At 41.4% G+C, this 20,034-nt stretch overlaps 1 protein-coding gene across 2 annotated transcripts in view; it reads left to right on the forward strand.

Moving 5' to 3' along the window:
* LOC132998612 (electrogenic sodium bicarbonate cotransporter 1-like) overlaps positions 1-19,822 on the forward strand; it is a 32,227-nt gene extending 12,405 nt beyond the window's left edge. Inside the window, exons 5-26 of one of the 2 annotated variants that reach the window (XM_061068350.1) lie at positions 950-1,110; positions 1,199-1,378; positions 2,972-3,048; positions 3,829-3,986; positions 4,079-4,166; positions 5,553-5,707; positions 6,588-6,704; positions 6,955-7,129; positions 9,129-9,262; positions 10,286-10,551; positions 10,914-10,966; positions 11,075-11,260; positions 12,839-12,952; positions 13,569-13,730; positions 13,929-14,107; positions 15,103-15,175; positions 15,624-15,692; positions 16,405-16,578; positions 16,698-16,862; positions 17,016-17,109; positions 17,384-17,461; positions 17,591-19,822. In XM_061068350.1, the coding sequence (XP_060924333.1) occupies positions 950-1,110; positions 1,199-1,378; positions 2,972-3,048; positions 3,829-3,986; positions 4,079-4,166; positions 5,553-5,707; positions 6,588-6,704; positions 6,955-7,129; positions 9,129-9,262; positions 10,286-10,551; positions 10,914-10,966; positions 11,075-11,260; positions 12,839-12,952; positions 13,569-13,730; positions 13,929-14,107; positions 15,103-15,175; positions 15,624-15,692; positions 16,405-16,578; positions 16,698-16,862; positions 17,016-17,109; positions 17,384-17,427 (2,824 nt within the window). In that variant the 3' untranslated portion in view covers positions 17,428-17,461; positions 17,591-19,822. The remainder of the gene's footprint in view (positions 1-949; positions 1,111-1,198; positions 1,379-2,971; positions 3,049-3,828; positions 3,987-4,078; positions 4,167-5,552; positions 5,708-6,587; positions 6,705-6,954; positions 7,130-9,128; positions 9,263-10,285; positions 10,552-10,913; positions 10,967-11,074; positions 11,261-12,838; positions 12,953-13,568; positions 13,731-13,928; positions 14,108-15,102; positions 15,176-15,623; positions 15,693-16,404; positions 16,579-16,697; positions 16,863-17,015; positions 17,110-17,383; positions 17,462-17,590) is intronic. The other variant, XM_061068342.1, reaches the window with a different exon arrangement.
* The last annotated feature ends 212 nt before the right edge of the window (positions 19,823-20,034 follow it).

Here is a 20,034-nt window from a genome sequence, read left to right on the forward strand (position 1 = left end):
GTTGAGGTGCATTGTGGGTAATGTAGGTGTCAGGTTTTGAAGAGGAAATAAGAATCTCTTGTCCCGGTTAATTAAATCTGATTCTCTTTAAGTTGTCTTTCAATGAGTCTGACAATGTTTAAATTAGTGGAGTCCTGTTGCTTATGAAAGTCCAACGGAAGTTCATAGTGATCAAGTTTAATAAATGAGATCTCTATATTTTAACACAGATAAAAGTAAGAGGAATTTTTTGGAACAAGGTTTTGGATTGTGAAAGTTTGAGTTGCATATAAAAGGAAAGTCAATGAGCTCCTCGAGGTCGACGGTGCCTCCGTGACCAGGCCCCTCTCCCACTAAGATCGCTGATCACAGGCATGTTGACCATCGCCAGAGGGATATTCTATCCTCAGAGGAAACTCCATCCCCAGGCCTCAGGAGAATGGCTCTTTGTACTGGTGGCATGCGAGGCATCATTATTAAAAACGAATCCTTGTCCTGAATCTTAACTCCGATACAAAGCTTTCCGTGGCCGGGACAGAGTCTTGTTTCTCAGATTTTGAGCGTGCGTGATCCGCTCCATGTAATACTGTTTACGTTCCAGCATGATGTGCATTTCCTCAAGTCTAGAGATTTATTTCCGATTTCTACGCTGTCCTGCGTCCCCTATTCTTGCCCCTTGAACTCTGTCCAATTCAAAACACAGTGGGGTTGTTTTAGTAAAGAAAAGAGAACCCATCTCTTCTCCTTTTGTTCACAGGCGTATCTGTTGGTGAACCTATAAAGCCACTATTATGTACACTTGTTTATAATATGCAGTGGCCTTTCAGGAGCTTGGCCGAGAGAAGAAAACAAAAATATTATACAAGCTCTTGTATATGGGCTCTTTGCTGAAATGCCACATTTATTGGCAAGGTCCAACACAGTCATTAACAAATGTCCAGCTCTCTTAATATATTCCTCCTCTGTCCAGATGGATCAAGTTTGAGGAGAAGGTGGAAAAGGGAGGCGAGCGCTGGAGCAAGCCTCACGTGGCCACGCTGTCCTTACACAGCTTGATGGAACTCAAAACGTGCATCGAGAAGGGCACGATCCTGCTGGACCTGGAAGCCACTACGCTGCCACAGGTGGTCGGTAAGTGGGGTTGCAATGTGCCGAAGACCACCCGAAACCCCACTATGTTTTGAAATATTCAATTTGTTCCAATCTGTCCCTCTAACAGAGACGATCACCGACAGCCAGATTGAGAGCGGTCAGCTGAAGCCGGAACTGAAGGAGAAGGTCATGTACACGCTGCTTCGGAAGCACCGTCACCAGACCAAGAAGTCCAACTTGCGCTCTCTCGCAGACATTGGAAAGAGTGTTTCCAGTGCAAGTAGATTGTTTTCCAACCCGGAGAATGGTAATCAAAAGCCTTGAAATCAATTCCTTTTCACTTTTACTGTCTTTGTCGTCTCATTCGTTTGTAAAAACTCTTATACTAACATCTGTTGTTCTAATACAACCTCTTTTCCTTGTATTTTTTCCACCCTCTCAACCTGGTGTTCCTTCTTCTTTTCTCTCCTTTCCTTCCTTCTGCCTGGGTCTGCACGCTACCTCTGACTTCCTGCATCTTGGGCGTAACAGCACGCGAGCACCCTGTGCCTTGTTCAAACCCAGAGGAACCATGTGAGGTCATGAGAAGCGCCAGCATGGGATACCTCTGTAAGTGAGGTGACGCTGTATGGAAAGCAGTGAGAATCTGGAACCCCCTCCAGGGCTGTACGCTAACTTCTTTTTTGCATATCGCACTGGTGCTACAGAGGTTCCTAGTTTTGTTGCCACAAAGATGGCGCATAAGTAAACATCTGAGAACGATCACAGGTGTAGTGCACCTAAACTGGAATGTCACGAGCTAATGAGTTTTTTTACTATCAAGGCACATGAATAGCAAACCTTAACGCGTTGTTTCAGATAAACTTTGTTTCTATTGCAATAACATTACAACCGTATCAAAATGACGATATATATTTAAATTAGCGGCTTAATTCTATCATTTATATCATCATAGATAGACATGTATATATATTTATAATGAATTAAGAATGTTTGTAGATAACTAAAAACAAATCTGGTAACCTGTCTGTGTGTGTGCATCAATTACTAACCCTGTCAGACCTTTTTTAGGCTCGTTTTGTGGATGGTTTGATTTCTGAACTGAAAATACCACTTAAAGTTAATTCATCAAGTTGTAACGTCTCTCTCTGGATTGGTACTTGCACTGAGGGGGGGAAAGGGATTGTGGGATTTAGTGTTTGAAGTATGGGCCTTACAGACGGAGACGTGGTTTTTACTAACACGACGGACTACAATTACAAGTAGAATAGCAATACATCATCACTTCACCGCGCACACAAGCAGGTACACAAATCCTAATTTCACCATCCACATAAACAACCATCTGCGTTTCAAACCCACACATTATCTCAAAAGCACTACAGTGGTTAATTCAATGACATTTGTAGTACTGTACAGCCCTGTGCTTCCATGCACTGTCGGAGCTGCATGCATGGAAATGAACAAATATGGCTACATCCCCAAAAATGTACTTAAGTTTAACTCATCCAGGCCATCATGTTAACAAGCTTGTGTTTTGTTTATTTATAAAATGTGGAAGACTATGTTCTCTTCCATTGCCAGTAAGTAAGTACGTTTACATTCTCAAACACTTGCCAATAGTTGCCTAAGCATGTTTCTGCTGACTCGTGCCTAAGGAGACCATGTAGCCCGGCTCTCCTCTCCCTGGAGTGCTTGAATGAACGACCATCTGGCATTAGTCCTAAAGCTTAAGCCCTGCCACATTTAGCTCGGTCCTGATGTTTCTGGCTCTCTCCGTGTACTTTCCCGGCGCCTTTCTTTTCTTGGCCTCCTCTTCTCCCTTGGCCGCCGTGCGTCTCAGTTGAAGCTCTGCAGTCGGGCCTCTTTGATCCCAACAGTGTCTTTTATCTCTCTGCAGGTAGCCCGACGACCGCCCATCGCAACCTCACCTCCAACAGCCTGAGCGACTTCTCTGACAAACCGGAGAAGGATCAGGTAATGCGTTTGTGTCTCTCTAGAGATGATGTGTGACCTAGTCGGTGATGGGTTCCATTCACAAAGCGGCACTATGCAAGGTCATGTGTCGGGCTGTGTGTGTGTGGCCGGGCTTGTGAGCCTCACATACTGTCAGATAAGACCCCTGGCTCTCTCCCTGCGCTGTGCAACAAAAGCTCACTGTCTCCATTCTTTGTCATGCGAGTTTCTATCATCAGCACGTGCAGTTTCTCTCTGACTCATGGCCGGGTTAACTGGCTGTGTGGTCGACGGATACATCGCTGAAGCAGTTAACCGGTAACAAGTGGCATTAAAGCTCATTTGTTCGAGGGTCAATTTGTTAGTCATCTTGCAAGTGAGGCATTTTTCTGTCATCCAGAGCTTATGTCTTTTATTGAATCTAAAATGAGCACAGTGTGGATTATACACGTGCCTGTAGATGCAGTTTCACGCCCTCGTGGTAAAATATGTTTATTCGGTGGCATAAAGTCAAGCTGTTGTTCGGCATATAATTGTAGGAAAGGGAGTGGACTCCCTGTTCTTATACGACACCTAGTCAGCCCTTGCCTGGGTACAGCAGCATTTTAACTACCGCCCTTATTTGATATGTCATCTATCATTAATCACTGAATTTAGAGAAGTTTCAGTCAGTATGTCTTGCTCTTTTTTTAATTTGTATCTCATGAAACATCACTGGTACCATCCTTGTAACAAATTTTGTGTGATGTTTTCATTCACCTCACGTTCCCCCTCTCTGTCCTGCTCTCCCTGTCCCAACAGCTGAAGAACAAGTTCATGAAAAAGCTTCCCCGCGATGCAGAAGCCTCCAACGTGCTGGTCGGAGAGGTTGATTTCCTGGAAGCCCCCTTTGTGGCGTTTGTTCGTCTGCAGCACGCCGTCATGCTGGGGGCTCTTACCGAGGTCCCGGTGCCCACAAGGTATGAATGTAAAAGTGCTACCATCACTTGGGTTGAAGTTGCATTGTGACTTTAATGTGATGTTCCCAAACATCTTATTTTCATCCTGTTAGATTTCTCTTTGTGCTGCTTGGCCCCAAAGGTAAAGCAAAGTCTTATCATGAGATTGGAAGAGCCATCGCCACCCTGATGTCAGATGAGGTACGTCATGTTTATTATAGTTTGTCATTTTACTTTCGCTTTCTTTTTTTAAATTAACCCGCGAGCAGAGGGATTGACCTGGTTTTAATGGTATCTGTATTTGCATCAAGAACTTGTTAACCTCCAATATCAAATGTGATGATATATAGAGGACCAACAGAACACTTCCCTGAATCTCCCTGTTGATGCGACTTTAGGCTCTGATTGGACTAATTAAGCCTGGATTAATGGGATAATGGGCATCTCGACATGGCTAATCTTTCGGACTTTAAAACACTTCACTAAGATTTCGAAAGGTGCAAGTCTAGAAAGGACACTGATATTTTTCTTTCTACGCAGTGTAATTAAATCGCAAAATAAACTCTGCTAGCGTATACTTTTAAGTGTTTCAAAATTTCACCAGAATAATTTCAATACTTAGCTATTTGTTGAAATCTCAAAAGGTAACCTCATCAGTGGTACAGGCTCTGGAGGAAAGGTAGGGAAGAGTCCATTAGATTCATCCTCTGGGGACCACAATTCACTGAGAATCCATCTAATAGTTGTTAAAATATGTTGAAATGGATCCAAATGTTGTTGACTGACGGTCATTACCAGCTGATAATCAATAAATATTTTCTGCCATCGCCTCCATCTCATCAGAGCTGCATTTGGCTCACTGCCAACACCTACTTGTCCTCTTGCCAAATCTCAGCTCTGTGGCTATTGCTGTATTAATCACCACAGCAGTTTGCCTGGCCCATAGCTTTACTCTTAAGCTGCGTGTTAAACTTCAGGTTGACAAATTTGTTTTGGTGTTGGCAGCACAAATGCATTGAACCTAACAATGTTTGTGGTTAAGATCTTTCTATTATAGGCCTGTGATTGCCGCCAGTGTTTTCTTCACTTCACTTCATTCTGCTGACTAAATCTTGCCGTGTTGTCATGAGTGTCAACAGGCAGCTCGTAATGTTCTTTAATCCTGGTAGCACCTGGCCTTGCCAATTCCCACAGGCCTCAGCTCTTTTCCGAGTATATCTCATATGTCAACAGAGCAGGATAGGAAGTGGTTTCCAGGATTTCCTCAAGTTAAACTTTACCCCCTCGGCTCTTCGTGACAGTTGCGACACGAGTTTATCAAATGTTTGTATTTTGAGTAATACTGTACCTGTCTGTTCCTGTGGTTCAGGACACGCGTCAAGGATGACACATAATTTAGGTACATTGTGAAGATTGTAAAAAAATAATGCTGTACTCTGGGCCTGTGTCCCAGCCCTTGTGGGCAGTATTCTCTATGTAATTGTGCATTTTTTTGTCCTCCTCCAAAGCCCTGGATGAATAATTAAGCACATGTTACATTATTGATTAGGTGATTGCTAATAGGCCGGTTTGTTTGCTTGTCGGCAGGTATTCCATGACATCGCCTACAAAGCGAAGAACAGAGAGGACTTGCTGGCTGGTATCGAGGAGTTCCTGGATGAGGTCATCGTCCTGCCCCCCGGCGAGTGGGACCCTGACATCAGGATAGAACCGCCCAAGTCGCTGCCTTCCTCAGATAAGAGGTCTGCTCTAATCCTCACAGCCTAATCCAAATGAATGAAGTCAATGTATATAAATCTATAATAAATCTAATATAAATCTATTCAATGTGTTGGATGGAACATGCAGCACGAAAATCACATTGCCACGAAAGTCTCTCCACACCAGGGATAGTTTATTCTGTTGATCAGCAGCTACACATCACACTTGTATGTAAATGAAAAAACAGTTTTCCTTCTAGATAAGCAAATTGTTATGTTTTTCAAAAGCAACAGTAGTGGAAACGAGTCACAAAGTCAACAAACTGTCTCACTAACAAACATTATACATAAAATATTTACCTAAAATTTGTCATCAGCAAACACTAGCCTCAATGGCTGGTAAAACCAGACCAAAGTCCTTGAGTGTGCAGAAATGAGTGAGTTCTCATGTTTATTTATTCAAATTTGTATTGATAGGATGTGTTTTCTAAACATCCCACACATTACATCCAGTTAGTACATGGCTAGTACATGTTAGACTTTTCTGGATTAAAGAGATTATATCAAGCGGACATAGAGATCAGATTCAACATGTAGATAGTGTATTGTTGCTACACATTCTATTGTATACGGTGTATAGGTCACTAAGGACAATACTTGCATCACACTAAATTGGATCAGTTATGTCAAAGCCTAATTGGAAAGGGCTAAAGCTTACATCTCTGTAAAATCATGTATATCGGTCGGATAAAATGTTTATATTCCATTTTTTACGAGAGACATTTTCAAAACTGATTTGACGGCACATGTTTTCAATGTGCTTGATGGACAAAACAACACTAAATCTATGCCTGACAGATTTCATCCTAGTTTCTCTCTGTGTTCCTGACTATATTGACAATGTGTCTTTTTCTGTTTTAAGGAAGAACATGTACGCCGGGTTAGAGCCACCTCAGATGAACGGAGACACCCCCCATGATGCAGGACAAGGGGGGGGAGGAGGTCACCAGGTCGGAGAGGAGCTTCAGCGAACCAGAAAGTAATTCACCTTAAGATTGAAATCATCATCCGGATTATGATCCTTATAGGATGTGATTACTGTCAATGTCGAGTGTAAAGTGAAAATCTTAATTTGGAAAATAATGTTTTTGTGCAACGCTCTTTGGTCCCGGTAAGATTCCGATGAGGAAATGTTCTACATACGAATAAAGAACAAAGAAAGCGGTTCACTATTGTTTTTTGGAACAAGTCCTTCTTTCTTTGCAGACTCTAATGTTTCTGTCTTTCAGGTTCTGTGGAGGTCTTGTCCTGGATATCAAGCGGAAGATACCGTTTTTCGCCAGTGACTTCTACGATGCAATACACATCCAGTCTCTGTCTGCCATCCTGTTCATATATCTGGGCACTGTTACCAATGCGATCACATTTGGAGGCTTACTTGGAGATGCTACAGACAACATGCAGGTAGCCCATCCTCCCACTGAGGCTTTTTTCTATGGAGATATCGTGGTGCATGTTTCCTGTTTGTAATAGACGTGGGCTGTTTTCAGCCTGGATAAAACGTAGCAAAACATTTTTTTTTTTTTTTTTGGTGTGTTAAACTCCCTGCTTTGATATGTGTTGCAACTATGGCAGCTGAGGCCATTCTTGGCATTTGTGAGGGGAAAAAAAAAAGTTGGTAAAGTTAACTGCTGACAGAGGACATATATTTATAATGAGGCTAATTATATAAACAACAACCCGTGTTATGACTCCTGACAGAATAAAACTTGGTCCCTAGAAGATGACATCTCTCCTAAATTTGGACATGAATCCAGATGAATTTAATTTGTGCTCAGGTGGCACTGACTCTTGCTCAATAGTTGAGCCCGGATAAATCTGCTGGTACTACTTCATCTACTGGTTCTCTGGTAGCACAAGTTTGGTTTTAAAAGTATCCAAATGGAATCTCTAATGCACATACAGTAAGCTTTTACTAAACAGTGGTGCAGTACTCAACATTTTATTTAAGAAAATTACAAATAAATATGCACAAATCAAGTAATAGTGCCAAATTCACTTTTCTACTTGAGTAAAAGTAGGCACTTGTTTTTATATATTTTTAAAGTATTCAAAGTACTTGTGGAGTGCAGCCTGTTCCCTAATGAAATACATCATTAGTCTCGGCAGCGGTGTCTCTGCCGCTGCTGGCCCGTTTTTCTCCCATTAAAGGAGGCGGGGTCTAATGTTAAGAACTCACTCTGATTGGATCAGTGGAGCGATTTAGCTCTTATTGATTTCTTTAAAAAAAGTATAAAAATATTCAACCTGAATGCGTTGAAGAAACAGATAAAGGAAGTTATATGTCGTGGAGTAAAAGTGCAGATACATGAAAAGAGTACAGTGACAATGAAGTAAATGTGCTTTGTAACATCCCATCACTGTAAAACACTTATCACTTTCAGATGTACCATTTATTTTCACTTCCATCATAGCTCCGTGTTTTGAAGTCACTTCAGCTGATAAGCTGCTAACTTGCAGCTCACAGGCTCATACTGCATCCATCTGCTTTACCTGCTGTTGACAGCACAGCGTTCAGTTGTGGTGTGACGATGGCGTGCACTGCTCGCCTGGTGCCCCTGATAGCTCAGGGTAAACACTTGTCCAGTGACTAAGGTGTACTCGCTTCGGCCTCTGCTCCTGCCAAAGAGCTGCGTCCTATCAGACCTCTGGAGAACCAGCCCTTGGGGGATTTGCCCGTGCTGTAAATAACCACAGATCCAGATTACTGAGCAACTGCAGCCTCGTCATGGCTCTGTTTCCACTGCCCCCCCCCCCAACATGGAGTGGAAGAGGGGAGTGATGCAGGAGCACGGAGAACAACCGAGGGAATCCCTGCCCTCACTTAACCCCTCTCTCAACATGCTTCCTAGAAGCAGAGCCTGTAGTACTTATCAATTACTCATCTGTGTCTATACAGCTTGTAAAACACACACAGACACACACACCAGTATGCAAAACGGATAATGACTGGAAATCAAACAGACTTTTCCTGATGAGCCAGAAGAGCAGCTGCATGATGGGTATAGACAAAGCTTCCTGCTGAGCAAGCAAAAATCATCACGTCACTGTTTAAAAGGCTCAAGAAGGTGTGTGAGAGGAAAAAGGTGAAAACTGCTCAAAACTGATGAACTAATAACTAATATTCAGCCTTTGCCTTTGAGGTGGAGATACACTACAGCAGAAAATAGGAAACAAACAAAACATTCAAAGATGCCAAGAATTTTATTAATTAATTTTAATTTAAAGCAAATTAATAAACTGAAACAGCTGGAGGTAAAATTCGGTGATATCAAAAACCTAAATTGCCTTAAGGTTAACCATGAGTTGAGCTTTAGAGTCGTCTAAACCCAATGAATGTGCTCCATCATAGTCTAAGCATATGTGTTAACTCTACATGTGTTTTTGTGTGTGTGTGCTTCAGGGAGTGCTGGAGAGTTTCCTGGGCACGGCGCTGACTGGTGCGGTGTTCTGTCTGATGGCCGGTCAGCCCCTGACCATCCTTAGCAGCACGGGCCCGGTGCTCGTCTTCGAGAGGCTGCTCTTCAACTTCAGCAAGTGAGTAGTTACTGATCGAACCCGGTCACTTTTTTAATTTACAAGCGGCCTGGGAGATATTTATAGATGGTTGTTTTTCCCCACCAGAGGACAGAAATCCTATCCTCCTGAATGTGACGCAGAAACACAATGCGACTACTAATGGATAATTCACGGTTACAACTGGCAGCTTGAGCTTTAAGGATTGTTTATTTAAAGAATGTCCCTTCATAACATTTTTGGCTTAGCAGAAATCTCAGGCAGGAACAGATTGTTCTGTCCTGTCCACTAACATCCTATTTTACAACTAGTATTAAGAACATTAACCAAAAGCATAACGTCCTGTAATAGAAGTTTCTATGAAAAACTGTATCATTGCATATTCTGACATATTTTGCCTTAGTTGTGCAGGTTAAACACATACATATTTTAAAGTATCTGATTGGTATCAAAGGCTTTTAAGCCTCCACTTCCTCTCCCAGAGATGGTTTTATGTTCCATCATTAATAATTCACTCTCATTTAATTTCACACCGTGAGTGAAGAATGTCACGGTGTCCTTGTCCCTGCAAATGTTTCCATGCTTCACATTAGCGGCAGCTGTGAGTCAGTCTACAGCTGGTGGATATGTATTCTCTACAGGTGGATGTGCTCCGCCATCGACTGCAAGTAGTGCAACCTCACTCACCGAGCAAATGCTTTGCCTCACTCCCTCCTGTTCTCATCGAGCAGGCGATAAACTTTCGTCATTATTCAGCCTCACGTTGCTGTTTTAGTTGCGCCGGTGTAATTCACACACACATATAACTTGGCTTCCTGTCCTCACATCAAAGTGGCATTTGGCAAAACCGGGGTGTACACTTTTTTTCCTCGTATACAAGTTAATGTCGTTCACCTTTTGCAGTTACGCCAACTACATTCCACAACTCTGGCTGCAAGTCATAGCCTCAAGGCAATTCTGTGGTATTTCAAAGGCCTCAGGAGCCAAATGTAAGATTCACCAACCTTTTTAACACCACCACTCTGTTTTGAATCTTTTCCACAGAGATAACCACTTTGACTACCTTGAGTTCCGGCTGTGGATTGGCCTGTGGTCGGCTGTATTCTGTCTGGTGCTGGTCGCCACGGACGCCAGCTTCCTGGTGCAGTACTTCACGCGGTTCACCGAGGAGGGCTTCTCCGCGCTCATCAGCTTCATCTTCATCTACGACGCGTTCAAAAAGATGATAAAGCTGGCCCACCACCACCCCATCAACTCCGATTTTAACCACAACTTCGCCACGCTCTACGGCTGCCAATGCGTGCCTGGTGGTAGGTCGCCTTCCTCCACTCTGCCCCCTACACTCATGTTGACATTATCAAGGCACCATCATAGGTTCACTGTTACCATTGACACGGGACCATGAAGGCTGAACACTCCTATTTGGTTTAGTCCTGTTTGGCAGCGATATTACCAGTGTATGTCAAACAAAGCTTTTCACTTATGCTTCCCTGTGTTGACAGTCGAGATAACAAATGATACTCAAGAGCATCAGCCAGTAGATACCACTGTTTACTTTCTCAGTGGCCCTATCAGTGTGTGTGTCGCAAATGACTTGGCAGAGCTGTTTGTGGTATTGCAAGTATCGGAGGTTGTTCATTTAGCTGATAAGATATTGTATCTCTTTAACCAGGCAATTCGTCGGAAATCCTTGACGTCACTGCCTGGAATAACGGCTCTGATGTGGTATGTAGTGTCCTTGTTTTTGTGAATTCCAACAAAACTGTTGCTTAATTCACTGGCTCTCTCCAGATATTGTTTCTTGTTGGTGAAAGGAACCTCTTGTGTTTGCAGGCAGCGAACGCCACCTGGGCGTCCCTGACCATGGACCAGTGTCTGAAATACAAGGGGCAGTTGGTCGGAGAGGCCTGTGGCTTTGTGCCTGACATCACCCTCATGTCCTTCATCTTGTTCTTCGGGACCTACACCTGCTCCATGTGCCTGAAGAAGTTCAAGACGAGCCGCTTCTTCCCCACCACAGTGAGCGACCCCTCTTATTAATCACTGGATTAATTTTTTTCTAGCTCTGGCCGCACAGTGTACCACAGTGGGGGTTATACAGTTGGCTTCAGTGACCATTACAGATGTTTGTGCTGTTCACCACACACCTTTACCAAGCGGCTCTCACTGTAGTCGCCAAGCTCGGGTGTCAATGTGGGAAGGTCAGATTTCACACTATTCAGTGTTTAAGGCAGGAGACTCCAACCGATGCCCATACATTACAGTTAAACTTAAATCAGTAAACTCACCTAATAATAATAATAATAATAATGTTTACTGTGTTTATCGTCTCAGTTGAGGTATTTACCCACTGACCACGAAGTTCAACTGAGGCTGATGGGAATGTTTTTAGAGAAACCTAAACTTGTTTCATTTCAGCTTTGTAATGAGGATATTTCATCTGAAGAAAGTAAAACGGGATTACATTTTGTGTGGGTTCATTTTGTAGATTAGATTATTTTTCTTTTCTTGTATTTTAATCCAAATGGTAAATCAAGGCTCGGATCCTTGATTATCGATGGGTATGGTTTGCAGCTCATGAAAATCCAGTATTTCAAAATATTAGACTATTTCCTAAGGATATGATTACAATACAGAAATGTCCAACTTCTGTAATTAAATGTATGCACTCGATACTTGAAGAATCGGAATCCAGCCTTCAAGTTATTGAATAACTTATTAGTTATTGAATCGACATTGCTTGATTGCTTAATTTACCCAAAATTAAATATTCAAATAATTGGCTGTAATGCACCTTACATGCATGTTATGAGTGATGTTTAACATTAGTGGAACAATATGAAACAAGATCACGTGTTCCATGTTGAGGATTCCGACATTAAACGTGAATCAGATTAAATTGTTCCTGCACTCTTACTTTACCCACAGCACTAAACTAAGTCATACATAAGACTAGGAGGGAAAACACTGCCTCACAGAAGTATAGTTCAAATAATAAAAAGGACCCGATGATGAAGAAGTTAAGGCATCACCAAAGTTACTGCAGTTGATACACTTGTTTTTTGGCCCTTTTAATTATGTATTTCTACTTGTCCCGTTTGTATCCCTCATTTATCAGCTTTTGGCTTTGTTTAAAACCTGTTACAATTGTTAGTCACCACCTGCTGAACAACTGTCTACTTTACCAACTATATAAGCACCGACTGCACGTGCAGTGATGTGCACAGTCAGCGAGGTGAGAACCGGCCAGTGTTTACATAAAAACATTGCAGTTTAGCTGTGTGTAGGACTTTTGTCAAACGCATGAAGAGAACGATTGGAACTCGGTCAGGTGCATACCTCCGACAAGGCAACAAATGTCATATACTCATAAATATCCGTTCCATAATATGAATTATTCACTGAGAAATCAGTAAAACGCTGCTGTGATAAAGAAAGTGATCAACAAAAGAATCCTGGATCCCCACAAATATTTGATGGGTTCTTTCCCTGACCCCAAACTACCTTCTTCCACCAGGTTTCGTGGAAATCATTGAAATACTTTTTGTGGAATTTAGCTTACAAACCAACCTGCTGTAAATGTTCCACTCCATCCAGGTGAGGAAGCTCATCAGTGACTTTGCGATCATCTTGACCATTTTGCTCTTCTGTGGCGTGGACGCGTTTGTCGGTGTGGACACTCCGAAGCTCATAGTGCCAAGTGAATTCAAGGTACGTACCACACATGGCAGAACATCTAATCCAGAAAGAAATATACATGTACACTTGCAATAACATCATTATTTCACTGTGTACTTGAAGTCATTGCACTGAATGAGTTGAAATGTGAAAGACAATGGTCAGCAAGGCGCAGTTTCTTCTAAATCCAATTCTGCCCGCTCCTGCGAGAAGGCCCCAGTAATTCTCTGAAACCCCAGTATAAAGCTTTCTCTGTGGTTTGCCCTGTAAGCGATACATATTACCTGAAACTAAGATAAAGTCGTTCTCGGCTGTTGCTGAGCTCAAATGTTCCTCAGCTGGCGCTAAACCCCTGCCCCCCCCTTGCCCTGACACGGAGAAAGGGACTGATGGGGTAGAGGAGCGGGCACCTGCATCAAATGACAACATGATTATAGGTGATGTGAGAACACAGACGGTGTTGTAGTACAAGCACAGAGCCGGCCTTGTTTGACCGCAGAGTCTTAGTTAACAGCTTTCTGTCGTGTAATGATGCACCAGTCGTCCCAGACTCTGTGCACATGTCCAGTTATCCACGCCTAAAAGTTCCGGACTGCGTTTGTGCAGAAATGGTAAAGTGCAGTCTTGTTTTTTATTATTTCTCTTTCAGCCCACAAATCCACGGAGGGGCTGGTTTATTCCTCCTTTTGGAGGAAACCCCTGGTGGGTGTACCTAGCAGCCGCGCTCCCCGCCCTGCTGGTCACCATCCTGATATTCATGGATCAGCAGATCACTGCGGTGATCGTCAACAGGAAGGAGCACAAACTCAAGGTTGGTGCAACCTTCAGAGTTTCATTCATTCAAAAAAGTAATTGATGTAAACACCATCATCATTAGGTCATAAGAATATAAACATTTTCTGAAATACTGAGGAAATGAGGAGCTGTCAGCGATTTATGATATCTGTGGTTTAATTCTGATAAAGCACATTCTTCTTCTCTGCCGTCCTAACCTTGTGTCTCCTCTCAGAAAGGGGCAGGCTATCACCTGGACCTGTTCTTGGTGGCCATCCTGATGGTCATCTGCTCTTTCATGGGTCTGCCGTGGTACGTGGCGGCCACAGTCATCTCCATCGCCCATATCGACTCTCTGAAAATGGAGACCAAGACGTCGGCCCCTGGGGAGCAGCCTAAATTCCTGGGTGTCAGGTGAGATCATGCAGCTGCCAGAAAAATGACTGACTATAATGGATCTTTCTTCTCCTTTTCTTTATTTTCCCAAAGTATTGTTGGCTTTTACCTGTGCCAGGTAGATTATTGTTCACTTTGGATGCCCAGGTTTAAATGATCTTATTGATCCCTTGAGCAAGTTGCCGGGGGGGCAGACTGACTGTCTGTAGGAGCGTGGGCCACAATGCTGTGTTCAAAATCTGCACAAAATGTTGATGTGTATGCATCGTGTATGTGTAAAGGTCAAACATTTTGTACAGCTAAAAATCATATAGATTTGACGAGAATGATAAAAGTGATCATGATATAATTAGAACAATCACAATAAAATAATTTTTTTCTTAACAAGGTTGAGAAGTGCTTTTCAAAATCCATTGCAATAAAAGAGAAAATTTGCATAAATTTTTTTTTTTAAGAACAGAAATATTAATAGAACTGCACCTGCACTAGAATAGAAAAGGAGATGTGAGAAAACATTGAAGAAACAGAAAAAAATGTTTTGAAAGAAGTAAGGAAGTAAAGATCTATGTAAAGTTTTTTACAAATGTGTATATTTGTATATCAATTGTTTTTAGAATAGATTAACTGTACTGAAAACATTGAAAAGTAAAACTTGACGTGGACTAATTTCTGATTTGTTAAAGATTGTATCATGGTCACATGACCGTGTATAGATGATGAAGACTATTACCTTTATGCTGTCAACTGGGAAATGAATACTTATTGTCAATTACAAGTTAATATAAATATAATATTGAAATGTAATGTATACAAAGACATTTTTAAAGGACTTCACTCATTGCACCAGGTTAAGCATTTGCACTGTGTGTGTTAACTGTTTCTTTAGCGTAAACTGCCATTATAGAAACATGCTTCATGTTGTTTGACTGTTTTTCAGTCTAGATTCAGAGCTAATGTCTTTGAAGTTTTGAGTTATTGATAAATCTTGTGTTTTCCTCTTTCCTTCACTCCAGGGAGCAAAGGGTCACAGGGATCTGCGTGTTCCTCCTCACAGGACTCTCCGTCTTCATGGCCCCCATCCTCAAGGTAACGCTCCGGCTTCTTAATTCTTCTCTGGAAACACGGATTACTGTCCTCCTCTCTTAGGACAAACTCCTGTCGACCCTCTTAAATTTTAAATAATTTCAGATCTTCTATTCATCCGATTAGGGACTCCCACAGTAGAAGTAATGCGATGTGAAATAAGCACGTTCATCAGCGCCCAAACTCTGATTGCAGCTGAGTGTGGTCTTTTTGAGTTTTCATTCCCTCACTGAGGCCAGATCAAAACATGTGAATTCACACTGGAGACTGGTGTAGCTGGGGCTCCCCCTTGTGGAGATTTAGGGTTAGGGTTAGAAGGATCGTTTCTAATTAAAACATCTACTAACAATAAAGATCAAATTTGTTAGATTTTCATGTCTTTCACTTTATTGTTGAGTTTATACCCATGACATCAATGCCCTTTTTTAAAACCACGCTCTGTGTCTTTTAGTTCATTCCCATGCCTGTGCTCTACGGTGTGTTCCTCTACATGGGCGTGGCATCACTCAACGGTGTCCAGGTGAGTTATTTGAAAAAAAATCTGTCACTTAAAAGTAATTACTCTACTATAAACAAAGCAGTGTTTCATTTCATCATTCAGCTCTGTAAAAGACGTTTTCAAACAAATCAAAACCTTTTTTTGTACTTAACATGTCAAATTAAAACCAGCAAGGCTACATCTAAACATTAGAATAGGTAAAAAAACCTCCACCAAAGCTGTCAATCCTCTTTTTGGATCTTCATAAAAATCCCTGAATCCACCTCTTTTCTTAGAGCCTCCTAACAAGTTTAATGGAAATTTGTTCTGTAGCTTTTGCTTAATCCTGCCGACAAACAACGAACATCCTTGGTGGAGGTCAATACGCTCCGACAATCAGCAGCTAATGTGAGCTTAGCACAGGCACTTCTGTCCAAAACATACCAGAATGTAAGTAAGGGTATTGGTGTGGAGCTGGCACCAAAAGCATGAGACAAAACAAAGACGGCGAACAAGCCGACCCCCAAAGTGTCAAAGACGTGGAGCAGCACTTGAATTAGTGACAATTATTATTGAATTTAACAATTTAATTCCTTGTGACTGAAAGATTTACTCGTATGTTAACGTCTAACAGATCTAAGTTAAACACGACCTTCACTCTCGTGCCACTTGCATTTCCCTTTGTTATCGAAACAACCACGAACAAAAAAAAGCTGCACTGTTTCCAAGCTCTGAACCCGTCCGTCTGTTTCAGTTCATGGACCGTCTGCTGCTGGTTCTGATGCCAGCCAAGCACCAGCCGGACCTGATCTACCTGCGACACGTCCCCCAGAGACGCATCCACCTCTTCACCTTCATTCAGGGCCTGTGTCTGGCCCTCCTCTGGATACTCAAGTCTACCGTGGCCGCCATCGTCTTCCCGGTCATGGTGAGAAACTGCTGCAGTCACTGGTGGACGGACGGGACAAAAACATGTGGCGCTGTAAATCCGGACACAGAGGCTAACTGGAATATTCTGTTTCATTTATTTATTCTTTTTTTAATCAGATCTTGGCATTGGTTGCCGTGCGCAAGGCCATGGACTACCTGTTCTCCCAGCATGACCTGAGCTACCTGGACGACGTCATTCCAGAGAAGGACAAGAAGAAGAAGGAGGATGAGAAGAAGAAGAAACACAAGAAGAAGGGAAGCATCGACAGTGAAGCTGATTTCGTAAGTAAACCTTGAAATTGTAAATGTGTAGATTAAAATTCAACCAGTAGATATTACCTTTTCATGTGTCCAGTGTGATAGTCTACATCCTCTGTAGATCCTCACCTTTTAAAATAAATCCCAATGTGTTCATGTTCCTCCCTCCTCCCACAGTCTGACTACCCCTACCATGAAAATGTCCCCAGTATAAAAATCTCTATGGATGTGATGGAAAAGGAGCCCATGTTGGGGCATAAGTCTTTGGATAGTGAGTACTATCCAGTTTTTGCTTCTCTGTAGCATCAAGCGCTGCTTGACCTCCAACACTCTTTCCTGTATGCACAACCTTAACATCTTTTTAAGTGAACTCAAAGCTGCTCTTACCGCTCTTACCTTGAAATGTCAATACGCTTATCAATATTAACAGCTTATAAGCAGCTTTGTTGGTACTTGCCTTTTTTCAATTTCTTTAAAATATCCTGTTTTTTTTATGTAAGTTTTTGAAAATGTCTTATTTTTCTTTCTCTCTTTTACCCCCTCAGGAGATGAATCCCAGAATCTCCTTAACGCGCAATCGCCATGCTGAGCAGTACTTTGAGTCTCCCACAGTGGCTGAGTAAGTGAGTACCAGCTGGTATCCTCGTCGCATATTTCCTCGGACAGGGAAATATAAAAAACCTGATTAATTCTCGCTGTTTGATTCCAAGCGTCGTGTTTAATTCTCTTCTCTCACTTTCTCCTCCTTCCAGTCTTGAAAGAGGATCGTACGCCAAAGGTTTGCCTCAGATTCAAATAGGCCGCAACACTGAGGATAACGGCTTTATCTGGAGGAGGGGCTCCGAAACTGATCTGTGAATGAATTTGTCCAAAGATCCCAGCAGAACCAACGTGACGTCACAAACCCAGCCTCCCCTTTAGAACCAAATTCAAATGGAACTGAGGCATTTGTCCTAAAACTGGTACTGAATTTTAATATGGGGCCATTTGACTGTTCTTCGTATTCGTGATTCCCCGTAGAAAACAAAAGGGCTCATCAAAGTCATGTGTATGCAGTTTTTATAGGACATTAATAAGATATTCATGTGTACTCTAATAATTTATTAATCATCTGGCTAAACATGTAGAATCATCAAAGAGGTTTAGGATATTGTAGGATAGATGGCTTCACATCATACATCATGAATTTTTATATAATTCTGTACATTTCCACAGGGGCTGAACTGCTCTTTTTTTTTTTTTTTTTTTTATCAATTTATTTCCAAAGAACACAGAACATCACTGGCCTCCCTCCTAATAGTTCTGTTTTTTCCCCTCCAGGAGTTATTCCTAATATTTCAGAGTTTTGAGATTCAGACATATCGCAGGTGTTGATTGCATTCAAACGCGAGAGCTGCCGACACGCACGTGAAATCCTCCATTTTTATACTTGCAGTGAACAAAGGGGCTACGAGAGGTCATCTATGCACAGTCAGGAGCAGACATAAATTTTGTAATTATGGGCATATTATATACATATATTATTTATCCAGCAGCCATCTAAGGCTGCAGATTTGTACGCATACTATGTTTGTTTTAACACCATACAAACTGGAACTCCTATTTGTTTCTAAATCTTTTCTTTTCTTTCTTTCCTCGTTTTTTTTAATGTATATTTATTTTATTTAAACTCTCATTTTTGAATCTTACTTATGGCTTTAACTTTTTACTTCCCCATTTGTGCAAACATTTTTCTGTGGTCTATATCCACTCTGCTGTCATTTTCCTGTTGTAGGGAGATAATACTGTAGATGTATTATACCTGTTTGTAGCTCTACCTCTTATTAACTGTAGGCGCCAAGCATACTATATGGATTTTAACCTCTGTTAATTATTTGTGATCAAACGCTGATTTTGTTTTTTTCCAACTGGCACTGCATAGAATCTTCGATCTTGTTCTGACACTTAATATCTGATATCATATTTTGTTCAGGTTTTTTTTGTCAAAATGACCTAATTTAAGTTTTCAACCAAAAGGCGCATTTTAAAAACTCTTCTGACAACAGACACAGGGAAACTAAAACAAAATGGCATTATCTGTAAATAAAGTGTCATTATTTAATGTTTTCATGTACTGACGGGGGCAGAAGTGATGTCCTGTCCCTACACTCGCCTGAATGATTCAGTTTAATCTGGACCAAGAATTTAACCCTCAAAGTCTACTTAAGTTGAATTTTCCTTTGAAATGTGATTATATTTAAAATGTGATATTTCAATCTTTGAGTAAATTTTTATTTGATTTTTTAAATGTTTTTTGTGTATTTTTAAAAAATGAAAATCAACAATCACTGTGAGCTAATGCAATGTTTCGCTCCTGGAAGAACTCCTGCTTCATAGTGTGCAGAGTAAAAAGGGCTTCACTATGAAACCGATATTTAGCTGCGACAATCGTAAATGCATCATCATCTAAATTCTCTGTAGTGACGGTTCGATGAGCAACGAAACGCACAGGTCTTAAATTTTGCAATATCGTGTGAATGTCTTTCATGCTCTTCTCGCTGATTTGAAGTTAAACACTGTAATACAATCAGTAAATTTAAGATATTCTTATTGCACATTTAAATATAATGCATCTCCATCCATTTTGAAATGTTTCTGTATTTCTTTGAAGACAATCACGTGCACAATCCGTGCAGTTGTAGTGCAAATATAAGAGCTTTTGATTCCTGCTTTTCCAAATCGCGTCAGGTGTCGCTGTGAAGTACGAGACCGTTAAACCACATTGTCTTCCACTTTGTTCTGTGAACTGTATAATCTTGATTTTTAGACCTGCTGATTATATAATATATGTATTTTTTGTTCTTAATCTGAAAACAAATTTTATACAAGCATCGAATGATACGATAGGTTACTCAGAAGGTAGCAGTCGGTGGGATTTTTTTTTTTTTTAACTGGTGTTTTTGTATGAGAGCAATAAAACAGTCCAGATGATTCTTAAACACTCAGTTCTCTGTTTTTCACTTTATTTTAAGCGTTTGAAAGATGCAGCTTGTAAATGATGGGTTTTCAAATGACTGAGGGTTTGAACTGATGCGTGATTTAGTAAAGTCGATATTATCTGCACTACAGAGGGGTTACCTGCTGAATATACACCTAATGCAATAATACACAAGTTCTGAGCCCACAAAGTGTTTTTAGACATTAAAGTATATAAATA

This window comes from Limanda limanda, chromosome 1 (assembly GCF_963576545.1).
Source record: "Limanda limanda chromosome 1, fLimLim1.1, whole genome shotgun sequence".
NCBI classification, from domain to species: domain Eukaryota; kingdom Metazoa; phylum Chordata; class Actinopteri; order Pleuronectiformes; family Pleuronectidae; genus Limanda; species Limanda limanda.